Source organism: Cyprinus carpio, chromosome B6, assembly GCF_018340385.1.
Source record: "Cyprinus carpio isolate SPL01 chromosome B6, ASM1834038v1, whole genome shotgun sequence".
Taxonomy (NCBI): Eukaryota; Metazoa; Chordata; class Actinopteri; order Cypriniformes; family Cyprinidae; genus Cyprinus; species Cyprinus carpio.
Window position 1 is genome coordinate 13,155,171 of NC_056602.1, and position 20,359 is coordinate 13,175,529.

The 20,359-nt window shown below is 35.4% G+C and overlaps 1 protein-coding gene and 1 pseudogene across 1 annotated transcript; both read right to left on the reverse strand.

Moving 5' to 3' along the window:
* Nucleotides 1–281: 281 nt before the first annotated feature.
* Nucleotides 282–5,622, reverse strand: LOC109074883 (probable peptidyl-tRNA hydrolase 2). Its single transcript, XM_019090892.2, has 7 exons — nucleotides 5,263–5,622; nucleotides 4,766–4,848; nucleotides 4,439–4,510; nucleotides 3,864–3,938; nucleotides 2,708–2,805; nucleotides 2,435–2,549; nucleotides 282–2,001 (listed from the first exon to the last, which is right to left on the reverse strand). Exons 2-7 carry the CDS (start codon nucleotides 4,844–4,846, stop codon nucleotides 1,915–1,917), a joined length of 528 nt encoding a protein of 175 aa, XP_018946437.1. The 5' UTR covers nucleotides 4,847–4,848; nucleotides 5,263–5,622; the 3' UTR covers nucleotides 282–1,914.
* A 2,233-nt stretch (nucleotides 5,623–7,855) lies between these two features.
* The window catches only part of LOC109074884, a 51,475-nt pseudogene continuing 38,971 nt past the window's right edge, over nucleotides 7,856–20,359 (reverse strand).

Consider the following 20,359-nt stretch of genomic DNA (forward strand, 5'->3'; position numbering starts at 1 on the left):
AGGGTGTGTTCAGGATGAGGAGTGACGGATGAGTATTGGAATTTGGCCTTTGTGCCACTACATATTTAAACCACAGTGTAACAGGAAGTCACTCCCCATGTCCAAATATGCCTTCCTCACTGCAGTACGAGAAACAAGTAATATGTCTGAATTCACAGTAACAGTAGGCGAAAAGTTCCTAGATCACTTACTACTTCCACAGAGATTCTGAAGAGGGGTATAAAATGAACATCTTAATATTCCATGAGGTAAAAGGACAGGAATTGTAAATGACAAGGAAGTGAAGCTACAAACAGGCTGATTTTATCATCACAAAGGGATTGGGTACATTTAATTGTAAACAATAAAAAATATTCCCACAATTAAAAAAAAAAAAAACATGTTATACATTATACTTTGACAATGGCTATTTGATTTCACAATCATCAAAACATTGGGTTCTACAGGCACATTAAGTATAACACTTGCATGTGATTATAATTCATTATACAGTTTTACACACTGCTATTTAATTGACACCTCCTCTTTAAGCAAGTTTTTTTTTTATTTAATTTTTTTTAGCTCTAGAGAAATTTAGGGACCTGTTGATAATATCAGTTAGATGTCTTCTCACATAATTTAAGAGCTTTAAAATGCATTTATTTAAACATACCTGTTGTGTTAAACTACTGTATGTAGGTGTTTTTCCACAGGTTCACTCAGTAATTTCTTCCTTCATTAAAAAGCTGTACAAAATAAGTTAAATGTAATATTTAAAAGAAAAGTTTTAAATCACATACACTTAAATGAAATGACAGTAATTTCAATGGCTTAACAAAAGTCACCTCATGTGGGTTGCATTAGCAGTCAAATTCTATTAATTTTATCTCAGTAATTCACCTTCTACCCCATTTTGACTGAGTAATAAATAAATAATGGCTTACTCTGCATTTCTACAATGGTATTATTAGGGATGTGCTATACAAGCAAAATTGTAACAATATTATCCAGACCAATATACATCACAATATACAGTTTTCATGAAAACTACTTATTAAAAATTACGAATCTTTATGAATCCAATTTCCAAGCAATGGTAGATCTAAAATTCAGATTTTTATCACTAATACTGCAACTAAACATAAAATATAGTGTTTTATTGATTACATCATCTTTGTCTTGTTTTTACTGCAAGCAATGAATAAACAATTCAATTTAAGTGTTTAGTGTGATGACTTTTTTTTCTAAAGCCTCTTCTCCATTTTACATGTCAGATAACCTTCCATGACAATACTGAAAACCTTTTAGTGACTATATAAAATTCCCATTACCCCTGAAATTTAGTTAATATATTCTAAGCTCTCAATTTTTTAAATAATTTACTCAGTGTGAACACTTTTTATGAGGATTAAGTGAAAGCTGTAATGTATGTGTATTGTTTGTAAATCGGAATATTCTGCGCTGATTGTTTTGATTTTTGTGTGCTGCTCGCAATGATAGCTAAATAGAAAGACTGCTATTTTGCGAAACACTGCTTTTTCAAATCACATTCAATTCAAATAGCAAACTCTCATTCACAACTGGAGTATACGATGGTTTCTTTTGTTGTGGTGCTGGAGTTTCAGAACTGCAGGAAAAACTGGCATAACCACAATGAAAACAATACACAAATAGTTATACTGATTAACAAAATTATAATGGTATATAACCCACCCCTAGCTATCAGTAACAGAAAATGTTTGCTTTTGCATAAAGATGCATCCATGTTGTTAGGTGTCAGTGTAACTCATCACAACTTCAACAAAAAATTACTGAGTGCACCATTATCGTGAGAAAAACCATGCTACTGTGGGGAAACACTGACCCCTGTTCTTTCTGTGGAATGTCACAAACCTACACTTTTGAAAAGTTTTCCTCAGCATTACGGTAGTTTCCTTAAAGCAGTTTAAGACTGCCTGTGACATTATTCACCATCTCCTCTTCTCCCATGATGGCAAGCACGGTGCATGAACCTGGCTCCACCTGCACACACAAACACGGTCCAAAAATCTTTAAAATGTCTTAAGCTGATGATACAAAGTGCAACTTTTTCAGCAACCTTTTTTGAGCAATGTTCTTTTTGCCATTGAGAATGGGTAACAATTTTCTATCTGGATACTTTAGATCAGTCGTGGGCCCGGTGTCTCACCTGGTTGCACTTTGACGGCAACATTGCCCAAAAAGTTGCCCCATACATCATCAGCCCTACTCTCCTTAGATTTGCAATTTTGTGTCAAATATGTATAATACATTAGCATAAACAACTATAAACCATTAACTTATATAATGTCTCAATGCTATTTTAGTATTGTAACCATTAAACCTATAAAATAGTACAATCCTCCCACCATTTGCCATATTAAAACAATAACTGCAATGCCATGCTAAGGCATCTCTGCATAGATGTGCCTCTAACCTGTGTGTGTCCAGCATCCTGTACCAGCTTTGTAGGAAGACTGAGGCTCATAGCAAGAGCCTGCAACTCCAAAAGGTGTGCCATGTTAGTGCCTTGTAACACGATCTTCTTTGCTCTAAACAGGCACGAACACACACAAATGTGTGTTAGGTTTACACACTGTATATATTTTGATTCATTAATGATTCTTTTTTTATATATATATATACATGTCTTGGTTTAATATTTATTTAAAAAACAATAGAAGGATGAGGCCACAGTGATATCTCTTACCCAGCATGGTCCCATCTCCAGGCCATTTCCCTCCAACTGTTTTTCTCCTGCAAGGCCTGATACAAACCCACTGCAGCATGACCCACCTGCGCTGCCACCTACAGGGACACACTGCTCATCTGAAATCTATTGAAATCCGGGGACCATACACAAGACATTGTTCTCTAACAAATAAAATTAGTTGAAATGCAAAAGTTGTGCTAGATTGACAGTATGATAAAGTATGGAAGCCCATTTCTCAAACAGCTGAGTAAACAATGTGATTATGTAAGTCATAATAATGAAACACTTTCTTGTAATAATTACTTAGTTTCTGATTATTTTTATCAATTTTCCCCATAATTATGGCTTATTGTATGCATTCACAATGCAACAGATTAAAAAGTAGAGATAGGAGACAACTTCAAATCAACTGGAACAATTGCTTCAGAAAATGATTCAGTGCTGAAAAATCCTCACGCTGGCGACACCCGCTGGTCAAAGCCATGTAAATACAACAAGAACAAAGTAAGACACTTTGTATAGATGCCTTTATTCATAACCTTTTAGCTTTTATATGCTCAAAACATGAACACACACATTGCATGGAAAAATAAATGCCATTACTCCTAAACTTAATAAATGCATGTAACTTAATTGTAATTTTGTTAGATTTATTTATTAGCATAAGCAGGCACCAGTGTTTGTCACCATGGCAACCTCTTCAGCTAGAGAACACTTTACACTACACATATAAGAGCTCAATTATACTGAAAGATCTGGAAAACTATTTATATAGCATCTTTTTTTTTCATTGCGCATATTCACGTTCGCTTGTTAGGCACAACATGCCTGCGTTTCTCATTAGGAAATCTTAAATCATTATTATGAGAAAGAGACTCATTACAAGATACCAAATCATAATTATAGTCTTTTCCTACTTATTGACATTTTAGTCCATATTTATGAGGAAATTCCTCATTATTATGACTTACAGGATGACAGTTTATAACCGTGTAGAGAAATCACTTATTTGTTATTGGTTTCACATTACCTTTCGATTGATGATCAGTCATGCATCAGATATAACATAACGGTCTTTTGTTCATCTTTCTGTATCAATCACTTCTATATTAAGTACATTGTACATCTGTGAATTGTAATAAATAATATCTACCTTCCCCACACCCATGGACAGCTCCATATTTACAACAAACACCATTTTGAACATCATGTCCTCATCACCCTCTTCCTGCAAAAAAAATAAATAAAAAATACAATAAAAAAAAATTAAATTGATTGACTTATCACGGCTGCCTCAATTACAAAGCATTCTATATTTACATCTATCTCTGTTGAGTCCTATTACAATACAATGGCCATTCGGGCACTATTAAATTCAGTCACTGCAATGGTAAACTTTGCTCAGGATGTCAAAATTTTTTCAGCATGAGTTGAGAGTTGTGCACTCCTTCTTTCAAATGTTATCATTAAAACCAACAATGTACAGACAATGTAAATAAGAGATTTATGGTGTAGTGTAGACAGCTTCATTGATTATTATCAGGGGTTTTCATGAGAGCACTGAACAAGTGAGTAATGGCTTCAGTGACTATAAAAGGAGTGCACTTTGTTCACATTCTGTATATGATCTATTCACTATTTAAATAAAAGTAAATCAGTGGTTTGTCATATCCATTAGGCCCTACACAAAGCTGTATTTAATGTAGCATTAAACTACTTGAAATATACCTCATTCTCTAGTTTGTTGAAGTAATACATTGCAGCCTCCTCCGCAGACACATTCTGTGTGTGCAAGAGTGCCTGTAAAAGACCAATAAAAGCATCTCACTCCAAAAACCATTACATAACATGAACAGCTTTTATGTATGTCCAATTCTGCTACCATAACAAAAATTAACAAACTCATCAAGGTAATTCAAACCATAATATCCAGTATACAAACAGTTCTGGTTCTCAAAATGGGTGAACTATATTTTGATATCTACTGTGAGAAACAATACTGGAAATGTTTAATTAATTTTAATCAGGTGTGCTGTATTTTGTGAGGTGCTGTACCTGTTTGGCTGCCTCCTCAGGTATGTCCAACTCTCTGAGCTGCTGCAGGAATACAGGGTTCACTTCCTGCTGGGACTCCATTTCTGAAATATAGAAATGCACATTATACATCCTTTATTAACATAATGTATTCTAATAGACTGTAAGTGATATACTGTAACGTTTTAATCGTAGATAGCATCCTATTCGTATTACAGTGTTCGAAGTATAAGACGACTCACTGACGTTCTGATATATAAATAGGCTCTAGGTTGGATCACACTTAAGTTTGAATGCAAATGAACGCATTGTATTTAACTGCGACACCTCTACATCCGTATAAAGTCGACAGAATGTGGGTTAATGTGTTATTTCTTCCATGCTACCCAGAGTTTATAGCTGCTTGTGCTGCTAATACCAGTATTGCCACAAATTATGGAATTTTTAATAGTCTAGCTGAAAGCAGCTCAGGACAATCGTATTTTGCATTTTAGGGTGTTCTGGATATTGGCTCTTACCTGTTTTTCTGCACTACTGCACGAGCGATTATCACCCAATGAGACTGTGAGCTTCTTAACGAGCGATTGTTTCGTGTTTTCACTCCCAAATTGGCATAAAGTCATTTGTGATATTCGATTATTTTTAACCTTTTACTTCCACTAAATGCTGCTTACAGTTTAAATAATCTGTTGCAACAATAGCTTTCGGCGCAAACGTGAACTACCCATTACCGTATACACCAAGTTCAAGTGTCATGTCGGTTACAGTTCCGGGTCATCAGTGCTGCAAATCTCCTTGCTTAAACCGAAAAGTAAAATAAGTTTTGAAGCGTTGGAACGAAATTATTTAACTTAATAACACTATAGCCACTTGTACACCGCAGCTAAGACGGCCCATGCGTTTAGACATTCATTATTCCTACATAGTGGATTGCGCAAAGAAAGAAAGAAAAACTACAAACATGGTGGACATGCTTGAGGCCGATGGTACGTCATCATTTTAACAGCTTAAAAGCCAGACAAGTTACATGGGGTGTACTTTCAATGAAACTGACCTAGAATCAAAGTTAATTGCTCCAGCCCCAGTAGTTGTAATACATCAATACCACCCTGGTAAATTAAAACTATGAGAAGATTAAGGAAATGGGGGATGGGATTAATTTAAAAGCATGATAGATTATAGAGTTTGCAGTTAGGAAGGCTGGAAGAATAACAGATAGTAAATGTGTATACAGCAGAGGTGATAGCAATCCTAATGGCACTAGGCTGGGCTTATGAAGTAAGAACAGATAAAGTAATAATATGTTCTGACTCTGTGGCAGTTCTTATGAGTTTACAATCATTCCAAACAAATCGAAGTGACATTTTATCAGAAATCATGATTATACACAGTATAAAACAGATAGGAATAATAACTCATTTATGTGGGTACCAGGACATGGAGGAATTCAGGGTAATGAGAAGGTAGACAAAATAACCAAAGAATCCTTTGAAAGCATGCAATATGAAATGACATATTGGAACAGGTCGGCACAAGGGAGCATAAAGCAGACTAAAATCATTCATAACATAAGCAGAAGGGAACAAGACAAGTCATTTTCAAATCCTTACCCTACATTATACGTTTTGATGTAATGCATTAAAAAGAGAATGGAAGAGTCTTAAAGAAGAATAGCAGTCTTTAGGAAAAAAAGAATTCACAATATGTACTAAATGATGGTCTAAATGTATGAAAACAAATTAATGCGATCATGAGACTGCATTTAAAAGATTAAAAATAGGATTGGGATAGATCTTTCTCTTCAGTAGGTCGCAGTATGCACCTATAAGGTTTGGTCCACAATCTGCCATAAAACCAAAAGAAGAAGAAAGAGTGTGTGTTTTGTCTTGTTGGTTACAAGTCAACTTTTCTATTAATTGTCTTTTAATGTTTAAATTTGTTTGTACAGTATATTTTTGGCTTCTTGAGTTAAAAAAAATTAAGGAATAGTTAGTACAAAAATTAAAGTTCTGTCAATATTTACTCACCCTCTGTCCAAATTCATTCCAAGCAAGACTTTCTTCTGCAGAACACAATACATTTTGAAGAAAGTTAGGATTAACACAACACTGGACCCCACTGACTTTGATTGTCTGGACGAAGAAAAAAAAGAAGCAATTTTTCAAAATACCATCTTTTGTGTTCCGCAGGAAAAAAAAAATGCATACAGGGTTAATAAAACATTTAAATTATAAGTCTCCAAAAATTTTCAACCAGCATTGTTTGCATTGTTACAGTGTTGATAGTTTATGTAAATTAGAGGTGCCCAAATGATTTACTATGAAGGGCTTCTTATTGATAGAATTTTCAAGTTATCCTGAACTCCATGATTAGTTGAATTGTGTGTGTTTGACTGTGGTTGGATCTGAAATCTACAGGAGTAAGGTATGGTACTCCTTTCTTATAACATTTCCCCTATGTAGGGTCATAGGAGCACATTCCAGTGTCTCAGGCTGAAGGCAGGAAACATCCTTGACAGGTAACCAGTCCCTCACAGGGCTAACATACAAAGACACACATTCACACAGAAGGCCAATTCATGTTCTCCAATTGGCCAAAACTTACACCAACACTGAGAAAACATACTAATTTTATACAGAAAGGTCTCCTCGCTCAACTTGGGGTTTAAATTGGGGACCTTTTTGCTGTGGGGTGATAGTATTTTAATAGATTTAAATGTACAGTTGTACCTTTCGTATCACATGTACATGCATAAAATTGAAATGTTTACACATCTTTCTAAAATAAGCTTACTTAACAAAATTGGCACCCGCGTACTGTTGGAAACCAAAAGAGAACACCAAGATACTTGGAAATATCTTCAGCAGGATTCTGCAGTGCTGTTTCATGCTTGTCATCAAGTCGAACGTCAAAAGGAAGTGTGCACTGTATTTTATAAGCATTCAGTGGGCGGTGGTGTCAGTCTAACAGTTTCATTCTTTAAAGGTTATCGCTTAATCAAAAGACAATACTAGAAATTACATTAGACCGTGAGATCCAGTATACCTAGTACTAATAAACATTATTAATACCAAATGAGTTTTAAGCACCAAGAAAAAAAAGAGACTGGCAGAGCTCTCCAAATGTAAACTTTATTTGTCCTAATTATTAAACTGATGCCATCAAGTTCACCTTGAAAGCCCAATACAATGTACATTATTTTAGATTTCATGTGATGCTATGGAAAAGATACCAGATCAAGTGATCTTTCATTTGTATTCCCATAATTCGCATACATTCAGAACCAAAAACCTATAGAACAGCTTAACATTAAACTTGTAAGCTTATTGTTAAACCTCTCTTTTAAAGAAGCGTTCATAAGTTTTATAATAATTTATTCTTTCTGAACTTGCTATGAAGCTACGTAACAATTCAGTCATTATTTAAATTATACTACACTACAAATATTAGTAAATATGACACAGTCACATCTTTTCTCTGACAATTTCTATTTATCTCAAATTTTTGTTGTTCAGTGTTTGAGAACAGGCTTTGATCAAAAACAAATAATTGCAAGTGAGCGGCCTATTTACCTATACAGTGGACCAGCACTAATATATCTGAGCACAACTTTATATACTTTATATAACATAGATCATATTTTCTCACGTGAAGGCTAAAGATTTCTATTCTTTAAACGTACCTACATAAAAGTATCAGTCTTTAAAATTCTGAGGATGTGGTAAGAGATGATTAATTCATTCAATCCTATGTTGGCACCTCAAATAAAAAAATAAAAAAAGCTTAAATTATATCAACAAATCAAAATTAAGAAAAACACATTGGCTAAACATTATTTGACCTGACTGGTTGAAACAGTGACCCTATATGTAACAAGTCTGCTAGACTTGGTCTTACTAGTCAAGATTTATACATTTTAAAAAGTTAACAAAATATAGACTCTTTCATTCTGTATTTTCCAGTGACACTTACTCGACATCATAACAATTTACAATATCCTAATAAACTGTAATATAATACAACATTTTACTACAGTGTGTCAGTCATGGTATGTTTCTGCAACTTTGCAAATGCTGAATCACATTCAAATGTTACCAACAGTGAACAACTGGCAGATACAAAGCGAGGAGGTAGACAAAGCACAGAACATCTAAAAGTGTTCTGGTGGAAGGTCATGACCAAGCAAGAGCTCGAGCATGTGTGTTTTTCATGATAATCCTGCAGAAAAACTCCAGTGTGAGTAAAATGTATTCATATACTCAACAAGGCATCCAGGGCTTTCCAAAATAAAAAGGACTGAGATGGGAATAACCCTAATCCATATATAAAAAAAAAATAAAACAATCCAAGACCATATTTAAGTTAAAGGCTACACTCCTTCTAACCCAACACATCACAGTACACTGTGGGTCTTAATTTATCTTTGTTAGTAGATTTCAATTTAATACAGCTAAATGGAACAGGATCTTTTTGTAAGCCTGCTAAACATGGTAGCTTTGCAATTTATGCTGTACCTAAAGTACCTGTACCCTATATTCATATAGCCACTCGTCAGTGTCTTCACACTTATTACTTTTACTTTACTTTGTCCTTGATCACAAGTCTGTCACTTTATTTTCTACAGCTGCAGCAATCTGTTGAAGCCGGTAGCCGAGCTGCATCTTCTGAGCAGTGGTGTCTTCCTCTAAGGCAGTGATAATCTAACATAAACATACAGGAAAGAGGAATTAAATTAGAGCACAAATACATCCATTTTTATAAGTAGCAGAAGCATAGTCTTTAAAAATGTATTGTTCTACTAAAAGTGGTAACATGGTCACACTTTATTCTGAGGTCCAGTTCTCGCTATTAACAAACCATTAACTTTGACATTTGCCTCAAACTCCTAATTTGTTGCTTATTAACGGTTAGTAAGGTAGTTGTTGAGTTTAGGTGTTGGGTAGGATAAGGGTCATGCAGAATATGTGCTTTTCTGTGCTTTAGTACTAGTAAACAGTCAATGTAATAATAATAGACATGCTAATAAACAACTAGTTAATAGTGAGAATTGGTCCCTATACTAAAGTGTTATCGGTAACGCTTTACAATGTCTCATTTGTAATGCATTAGCTAACATGAACAAATGAGCAATGTACAACATCTTTTAAAAGATTTTGGAATTATTTGATCAAAAATACATTAAAAACAGTAATATTGTAAGATATAAATTAAAATAACTTTTATTTTAATGTATATTTAAAATGCTAATATTTAGATTTCAATTTTATTATTTAAAATGTAATTTTTTTTTTTTTTTCGTCTCGGCGAAGCTTTAAGAACATTATCCTTCATAAATTATTCTAATATCCCAATCTAGTGCAATAAATATGTACAATTATTATTAATGTTGATAACTGTTGATAATTTTTTTGTGGAAACCATGGTACACTTTTTACAGTATTCCTTGATGAAGAAAAGAACATGTTTGAAATATGTTTTTTCAATAATACAAGTCTTTACATTCACTCTATTTATTGAATTCCTTGCTGAATTAAAGTATTCGTTTCTTTAAAGAAAACCTTACTGACTCTAAACCTGTGAACAGTAGCTAGTGTATATTTTTAAAGTATACATTAGTTTAGGGACCGATTCTCGCTATTAAGTAGTTACTTATTAGCATTAATATTACTAGCATATTGGCTGTTTATTAGTACTTATAAAGTACATATTAATGCTTTATTCTGCATGACTATATTTTAGATCCCCTAATCTTTCTCCATACCTAAAGTTAACAACTACATTACTAACTATTAATAAGCAGCAAATTAAGTTTACTGAGGCAAAAGTCATAGTTATTAGTTGGTTAATAGTGAGAATTTGTCCGCAAACAAAAGTGTGACTCAATATATTAGTAAACGTTGAAATTACCATTAAGATTAATGAATGCTGTAGAAGTAAATTGTTAATGTTAATTTATAGTAGTTAACTGATGCTAACAAACTAAACCTTTTTGTAAAGTATCAGCCTAAGAGCTTATACATTGTCTTAAAATATATCTTAGCCTGTCATGACTCACCTGATCGTAGTATTTGTTGATGTACTTATAGAGCTCATGCAGGGCCACCAGGTAATTCAATTCTCCAGAGTAATTCTGACAGTCAAAACAAATGTAGAGAGTGTAAATCTTTTTAACAACATTTGCATGTGCTACAAAACACCATTAATAACCCGCCATCTCTAACCCGTTACAAATTCACTTCAGTTAGTATGACTTTTTCATATTTTACAACTGAAAGAAGGTAAACTGGTGACAGACATACCCTGGAGAGCTCAGCAAGAGCGGAGTTCATCTCCTGATCGCTGGCAGAGATGGTCTGCTTGATGTCTGCATAATATCTGTGTATGAAAAATAGTGAGATTCAGAACAAGATGAATTTCCAATATGGGCTTTATAGTAGTAAAGCGGTCCAAGGTAATGTTACCGTTCAACCATCTGTTTATAGCAAGGGATATCTCTGGCATACAGCAACTTATTAATAGGTGAATCCTAGATAATTAAAAGGAATAAAAATGTAAATTTCTGTTTTACAGTCATGTCAATATTCCTGTTGCTTTCTCTGTTTGTCTCTTACCCTGCCAAGTTTATGCTCTGTGGTAGTGCAAGAGTCCATGAATGTTTGAGCAATAACTGACAGAACCGCGTCCACATTATCTGACACCTGCACATCAAAGATGAACTGAGGGTTCTTTACAATGTTGATCCAGAACCGCAGAGGCAAACTAGAACCAAAAGACAACCAAATCAGATCATAAAGAAAATGTTAAACTATTACTTTACTCCTTGGTGGATACTTGATTGTTTTAACCCTGTTAGGGCTTTCAATATCTAATTCCATCATAAAGTACCCTCATTAAATACTAAGGATAAAGCTATAGTTCACACAAAATAGAACACAAATAAAGATATTATTGATTCTCTTAACATTTTGTCCATCCAATCAAAGTCCAAACAACTATTAAAGCAGAAAATGAACAAAAGTCTTAATTTGAAACCACATTGAGTGCAAGTACATTTTTGTTAAAGATCACAGGTCACTATAAAAAAATAGTGAACAAAGAAAAAAGTTATTTTTGTGGACATGCATTAACCTACAAGTTAAACCATAATTTCCAGATTGTCTTTTAGCATTTTCTATGGTTAAATCTTTTATGAAGTTAATTTGTACCTGTTAGTCTTCCAGATGTGAATAGTTTCAGAGTCTGAAATGCCATGGCGCACTGCCTGATCATCGAGCAAGTCAAAGAAATATTTAATTGCCAGAGGAACTGGTTGACTAGTGCTTAGAATAACTGTGAACAGATCATTCACGAACTTCTGCAGAGTACCCTACAGAAAGACAAAGACACAACATGTAAAACGGTGCATGTATTCAGCCATACCTAGTGGAAAGAGTTGTACATAACACCTTTATGCTTTTGTATATATCTTTAGGGTGTGTAAACACATGTTTAAGCTACCTTCATTGACAGCAAGCGTGTGAGATAGATCTCTGGTATTGTCTTGGCTCTTTCTCGTTCTTTTAAACTGCCTCGTCTGTGTTTGGGTAACTCTGGCTCCTCGCTGGCCTTCACTAGATGCCACATTCTCACTCCTCCCTCATCTGCATCCTCTAGCATGGGCGTCTCTGTATATTCAGCAATATATTCACGTGTTGAAAAGAGAACACACAAAGCCTCATTCATTTTTAATTTTTTTTTTTATCAATACTGCATTGTTTCAAGATTAGTTTTAAAAAAATCATGAAAAATAACCCTGTGTGTTGCGTGTCTGTGTGTATCTTTGAACATGAACACTTTGCATAGTCACATGCAATATACTGTACTCACTCTCCCCTGCAATGTAATCATGGGTATCATGGTGAATATGTTTGCTATGGCGCGGCACCAAAGCTACAGTTGCTCCATCTGGAACCTGAAATCCCCAAAATACATGAAGAATAGAAGTTAAAAATGTTACCTATACTTTATGTCATGTTACTACAGAATAGTCCCAATTCGGTCCCCCACTTTCAAACAAGACATATTTCTGTTGATCAAATTCACATGACCACCTTGAATCCAATGCAAAAACATGTGTTGGAAATTGTAATCCTCATGCAAAATGTGCCTGCACCTTAAATTTTTCCATAGGCTTGCTCAGTAAGAGGATTTATAAGGCATTGTTTTTTTGTTTTTGTAAAGCACTCGACTTGAATGGCATACAACAATGTGTGTTTTAAAGATTGCATTGCACCTTATAATGCTGGAGCGTGTTGAGGCGTTTCCAGTTGCCCTGAACCACAGATGTTAAATCTTCATCTGAGAGGATTAGGTGACCTGCTACACCAGACTGCCATTCTGGGAATGCCCAAGAAACAATGAAAACCACATGTAAAGTCAAAGACATATAAAGTTTGAAAAGAAACAAAGAATGAAAGAATGAATAAATACGACATAGAAAGGACACAGCTGATATGTGTGAGAGAGTGCACTGCAGACATGTATGAACGTTCTCACCTAGGTCCACAGAGTCAGCATGTGGTCTATGAGAGTATGAGGTGCCCTTGTACACCTGGTCTAGTATCTTCTCCTTCACCTGGGTTATAGTGTCACAGTCTAAAACTTTAGCAGCAACTGGCTGTGTCTCATTCACACCTATTCCCTGCATCAAGACATTCACTGTCTAAAGTGAAAAAAGAATTGGAGAGAGAAATAATTAAGTATATTTTTAAATCCCATTTCCATTATCTACATTTTATATAAGCACAAAAAAATCCACCTATTATTCTGTAATAAATCTATAAAGTGTTTTGTTTATTGTAAATATCCCAGTTGATTTTCCCATTTAATAATGATGATTTAATAATGATTTAATAATGGTTAATAATGAGCTGTCTTCTGAAAGATGTGCACATCTTTCACCTCTACCATAAAATCAGCAATGTTTTGCTGAAAAATTACATTTAATTATCTGAACCCTTTGCTGTTTCTATTGGCAGCCAGTTTATCAGAACCAGAGACCTGGATCTAAACTAGGCAACTACAATCATCCTTCAATTATACTCATAAAACAGAAACCCAGGGTTAAGAAACCTACTGTGAGAACAATGTTAATTCTATATTAATACACTGATGAGCCAAAACATTAGGACCACCTGTCTAACAACATGTCTACACCGGACGCGAGCAGCGCAGCGTGACAAAATACTATAGAACTCATAATCAGTGATGCTGTCTACACTGGATGCGGTGCAGCTCGGCACGACAAATCCCAAACAGAAAACTGCTGCTGCATTCTATTTATGACGTATTGACACAAATTTCAAATGATTTTCAATGGTCGCTTTGTTGCATCCAGTGTAGACAGACTTTAGCTGTTGCGGCGTGGCGTGACAACTGTCGCGTCCAGTGTAGACACAGTGTAACATGCTGTTAGCCCTCCTTGTGCTGCTGAAACAGCACTCACCCACCAAGTCATGGACTCCCTGAAGGTGTCCTATGGGAACTGGCACCAAGACATTATCAGTAGATTAGTTGAGCCACCATGGATTGGACTGGTTGGTCCAGGACTTGCCACAGATGTTCAGTCAGATTAACATCGAAAGAATTTGGAGATCAGGACAACACTCAAACTCTTCATTACCCTTCTTTAAAACACTCCTGAACAATGTGTGTTCTGTAGCAGGGTGCAATATCCTACTGAAGGAGGCCACTGCCATCAGGGAATGCCACTGTCATGAAAGGTTTACCTGGACTGCGATTAGGTTTATGTTGGTGGCATGTGGCATGTAAACATGAATGGCAAGAAACAAGGTTTCCCAGCAGAACATTGCCCAGAGCTTCACAGATCCTCAAGCAACTTGTCAACTTCTTGCAGTGCAACCTGGTGTCAATAAATCCCCAAATAAACGTGATGCAAAAGAAAACAGGACTCATCAAACCAGAAAACATTCTTCCACTGCCCCGAGGTCAGTTCTCTTGTTTGTGTAACCATTCTAGGGGCTTTCAGCTCTGGACAGGGGTCATCATGGACACTTTGACCAGTCTATATCTACCGAGAACCATTATTAAAATTGTCGACACATGGACCTTCTATCATCAAAGAGTCCTGAACACCCTACATGCTGTCACCAGTTTGTGGTTTGACCCTCCTTAGACCACTGTTGGTAGGTTCTCAAAAATGCTGCACAGGAGCACCCTACAAGCATTGCTGTTCCAAGAATTTGGCCCTTATCAGATTGCACTCAGATCTTTATTCCTGCCCATTTCTCCTGCACCAATACATTGACTAAATTAACTGATTGTTCATTTACAATATAAATTACCTAGACGTTCACATGTGTTAGAAGATGATTAACAATACTCACTTTACCTATGAGTTATCAATTGGCTCAGCAGTGTATATAACACTATATTACAGTCCTTGATACGTTTTTGTGTGTTGATCGTGGTAATATCCTTGCTGTCAGTGGGTGAACTAACCCTTTAACGCAGATGAAAAACAAGTCTGTAAGGGACAGGCTTACACTCTTTACAGTGACACACACTGTACAAAAGATTCTAGATCACATAATTTTCCCAACTGACAAATTTTAAAACTGATTTATGGAGTTTTTTTAAATTACTTAAACACACTGTACTTCTATCCCTCACAGCTTCATTTTCATTCCTGTCCAACATTAAATAGGGTGCTACCTTCACTAAGGTCTATTTCACTAAGGTCTACTTAATGGTATAATTACACTTACAATGACACCTTACAATAATGTCTAATCAAACATTGTGATAGTTTAAGTGTGGACACAATCTGTGAGCTAAGATGGAGAATTTCAGTCATATTGAAACAATTTGTTTTACAAAAGCTTTCTGGCAGAAACAAATTAGACTAATGCACTAAAATGCACTGTGCAATAAAGAGACCTGAGTTCATGATAAAGAAATTAAAAAAAATTCTAACCAGAGTGTGGTATTCTAGATCCTCTCTTAGCAAGCGGTTATCATTTAAGGTGTATTTGGCTTTGCCAGTCACTGCATCCACGGGTCCTTTATCCACCTGGTGTTTAATTGCTCTGAAGAGCATGTACAGAGACTCACCAGCTGAATGCTGAACACAGGGAGCAGACATACAATCATTTACACAATATAACATGGATAAACTACTCAAAAACACATAGAAATTATTTTAAAATTATACCAACTGTCATTAGATCTATCCTGCAATCTTAATTAGGACATTATTGGACAATAGTTTTACACTGTTAACTATCTAATCACATTTTTCAGAACTACAAAAATAATGTGTAAGTGTCTCACCTATAGTGCATCTCATTTTATCCACAGTAAATTTATGTAAACAATAACCTAACCTAACCCAAACAATCCTACCAATTTTCATACGCACCCTTAAGAAAGAATAGAGGCAGATGGATATCCAGTTTGTCAGGAGCTTTTCAACTACTGTCTCAGTTCTGAGAAGACAAATCAAGTCTCCGTCATACAGGCACTTTTTTTAGAACAGTGAATATTATTAAATTAGTTCTTCTAATGTCAGTTACTCACCTCCGGAGCATGAGTTTAGGGTTCTTGGCAATATACTGTTCCACCAGATCGTTCAACAGTGTTTTGAGTATGTCAGTGAAGTACTCTAGTTTACTGTGAAGAGCCACAGTGAGCAAAGAGGCCACATATCCTCTGTCTCTAGGTGAAAATGTCCTCTGGCTCTCAAGAGTGTGGATAAACTGTATGAAAGAAACATGCAATAATTAATATAAAAAGATGGAAAGAGTTATCATTTAATGCAGTGGTTCCCAATTCTGTTCCTGGAGATCTACCCACCTGCAAAGTTGAAATCCAACCCTGAATCAACACACCTGTCTCTAATTATTAAGTGCACCAGAAAATCTTAATAAGCTGCTTCAGCTGTGTTTGAGTTAAAGCTTAACTTTGCAGAAAGGTAGATCTCCAGGAACAGGACTGGGCACCCCTAATTTAGCATATCCATTCACAGACTCATATACAACTTTCATGAAAACTGCAAGCATTTTTTCTCTTTTTTTGTTTAAAGGTCTTGTTTAATTCTGTACTGAGTACTATAAAAAAAAAAGCTATAAAAGTTATTTACATGTTTGCCAGAGGACAAAATACGTACAATTTACCCTGTTCATCAGGTTTAAAAAGAAACCTGCTTAATGGATGTTGCCTTTCTGAGCATCAGTAAATGTTTGCATCTTTTATAATGGCAGTGTTTGAGTCCTTCAGTTGTTCTCTATGGGCCTGTTTACACCTGGTCACTCTATGCGTTTTTTCTGATCAGATAGCTATCAGATCGTGAAAAGACCAGGTGTAAATGCCCGAAATGCATTCGAGACGGATATAAATCTGATTGCTCAAACCAGTTCAGGAAGTGGTCTGGGACGCATTCCAGACGAAACTGGACAAGTGTAAATGCATCTGGTTGTTGAAACCACACATGCAAATTTACTCCTCCCAAAACATTAAAATAATAAACGTGTGAGAGCGTGTTGTAGGCTAAATGACATTATAGTCAGATATGACAGTGTGCTAAAGACCCCACACCTAAGCTGGACAAAGTTAGTTGGCTACAGCAATCATCTTCATTAAATGTGCTCTTTTAACCTGGACAGCAGGATGAATTTTTGTGATAGGGGAGTCAAATAATATTTATATTGTCTTGCCATAAATGTGTGAAGATGTGTTCTTAATTTTCTTTCTGTCTAAACTTAAAAAAAAACTTAAATTTTTAAGCAGTTAAGCAAAAACAAACAAACAAACAAACAAAAATTATCAGGAGGGGATCGCAGATCGTTACAATCACAAAACAAAAATGCCTGGTATACACAGGGTGTTGACTGTTTTCTCATCTTCAAAAACATCTCCAAAACATTCCCTGTTTGTAATAATGTAATGGGTAATTCTCTGAGAAATCTGTCAAAGGTCAACAGTTAGGAAAAATGATTTTAGCTACCTTAGTGAGAAAGAGTTTACTGTTTAGGAGATTAGATAACTGAATGAGTCCTTGCTCCACTGTGGCCCGTCGACACTCCTGCACATCCAGGTCTCTGCGAAGTGGGGACTCACGGTGTCCAGGGAAAAAGATGCGTTCAGCATACATACGGTACTCCAAGAAAGGAATCCCTGATCCAACCAGATCACTTGTCACATCCATCATTTCAGTCATCAGATCTGTGGAGGTTTAACAGTCAAATCTATGATTATAAAAGGTCGGATTTTTATAAGAAATGGTTTGGGAAACTTTTGCTGATATACTGCACTGGATAATTTTCAATATGTTTAAACATTTTAAGAAGGTTTACGTAACGTTTCAAATTAATGCAACTCTTCAGAAGCTGTGGAACAAGTGGACTAATATTTTGTCTATTAGTTCCAAATGGTATAATTTTATTAATTATAATTTTATCACTTTGAATGAATGAGGGTATGTTAATGACAGAATTTTCATTTCTGGGTGAACCATCCCATATAAAATCATTTAAACGATCCTAAATGTAGCCATAAATTACCTGTAAACTCTTTTTTGCAGCGATCTCTCACACTGGTCTCTAGATTCTCCAACTGGATCTGAACTTTCTTATAATCTCTCAGAGCCTGTTTACTCTTTCTCCTAAGAGGAAGAGATATCAGAGCACAAAATATGAATAATGTTCAGATCTATAAATGTTTCAATATTGATTTATTGTTGCATTACTCATTGGTAGCAGGTAAGCATTAAACACGAAATGGGCATTCTGTTTTCCGATTTACACTCGGCAATTTAATCTAAAATGTAATTTGTTAAATAAGATTGCTATTTATCACTAACATTGCATTCCTTAACAAGCTATAGCCTACTCTTCATAGGATACTAACTTTTTCACAGCACTGTATTTAGCACAATCTGTCACATTACATACAGTCATGGCCAAAAATATCGGCTCCCTTGGTAAATATGATTAAAGAAGGCTGTGAAAATTAATCTGCATTGTTAATACTTTTGATCTTTTATTTAACAAAATCACAAAAATCTAACCTTTCATTGGATAATTAGAATTTAAAATGGGGAGAAATATCATTATGAAATAAATGTTTTTACGTATTACGTGTATGTATTACGTACACACCTGTAAATAAACACGATGATAAGCACAATAAGAGCAACAAGAGAAGCAACTGCTCCAACCCCAATCTGTGCCACTAGTGGAAAGAGGGAGTGACTAGGAGAATCATACTGCACTTGTCCCAGTGAAAAGTTCAGGTTTCCCATATGCACCTGGAAACAGACAGATAAACACACACTATTATACACCCCTGTTCATGCAATACAATATCTGCTACAAATAAAAAAAGCAAATAACAGCCACTTCATTATAGAAGATATAAGTGAGAGGGCGCTGGCTTCATGCTTACTATAAATTCTGGAAAGGCCTCAGCTCCTTCTCGCTTGCGCCCGTGCCTGAGGGATAGTGGGGGCTGCTGGGGTGGTGGCTCACAATAAAGGTGGTTATGTGTCAAAGTTTTAACAGTACAAACTCCTTCACCAATCAGAGCTACTACTTCCTCTTTAAAGACGGCCAAGTCTAAATTCTCACCCTGTAGAAAGAAATGAAAAAGGCTCTAAGAAATTCTAAGAAAAGAATCACAAGATTAAGTTCCTAAACATGACAAGTAATGGTGGGCGATATTACGAATTATCAATCCATGCTGTGATTGGACAGTTAGACTCAACTATTCCAGTAAAAAAGTGCCTTAGAACTAATCAATATTGACTGTCATAACAAAAATACAAGAACTACTAACTAACTAACTAACAAACAAACACATACATACATAAAAACACAATGGCAAAAGTCCCACTAACCTCCACTGATATAACTGATCCAGGTTTGTAGCGATATGGTTTTGTGGGATCACGGTGGTTCAGCGGGTGCAGGGTTGGGTTGGGTTCATAGGTAAAAGGTGATTGGCTAACAGAGTTAAAGTCAAAGTGCAAGTTATCCAAAAGAAACTCAACAAGCATAGGACCACCAACTACCTCAGCATCTACACCAGGAGTCCGACACAACAACAGAGAAGAGGTTTTCACCTCGCAATCCTCCTCAAACTACAGAGAAAATGAAAACAAGAGAAAGAGATAACACTGTGTAAGTGGACAGTCACCAAAATATTTTACACAAAATGATGCATAACTATGCAGACTGTTCATCAAAAGACTACAATGTAATATCTTAATAAAAGACCTTCATGATGACAAAATGCCTTTATTTGATTAATCTTAAAACTGTTGTGAATCAAGACAGATTTACTTTAGAACACATATTTCTAAATATGTATTTCTGAAACTCACTTGAAGATCACTCTGAATAAAATAGTCGCTAAAACAATAAATGTGTGATAGTCCATAAAAGTAACATCAGAACCATTAAATGTAATAATCGGCAATCAATGCACTTACCATAGTCATATCAGATATGAAATTAGATGGTTCTCAATGTATAATCCAATGAATAATCTAATCTCAACCAGTAATTTATGGAGTTTATGAATGAATCACTGGGCAGAAATTTCTAAATTGAGAAAATG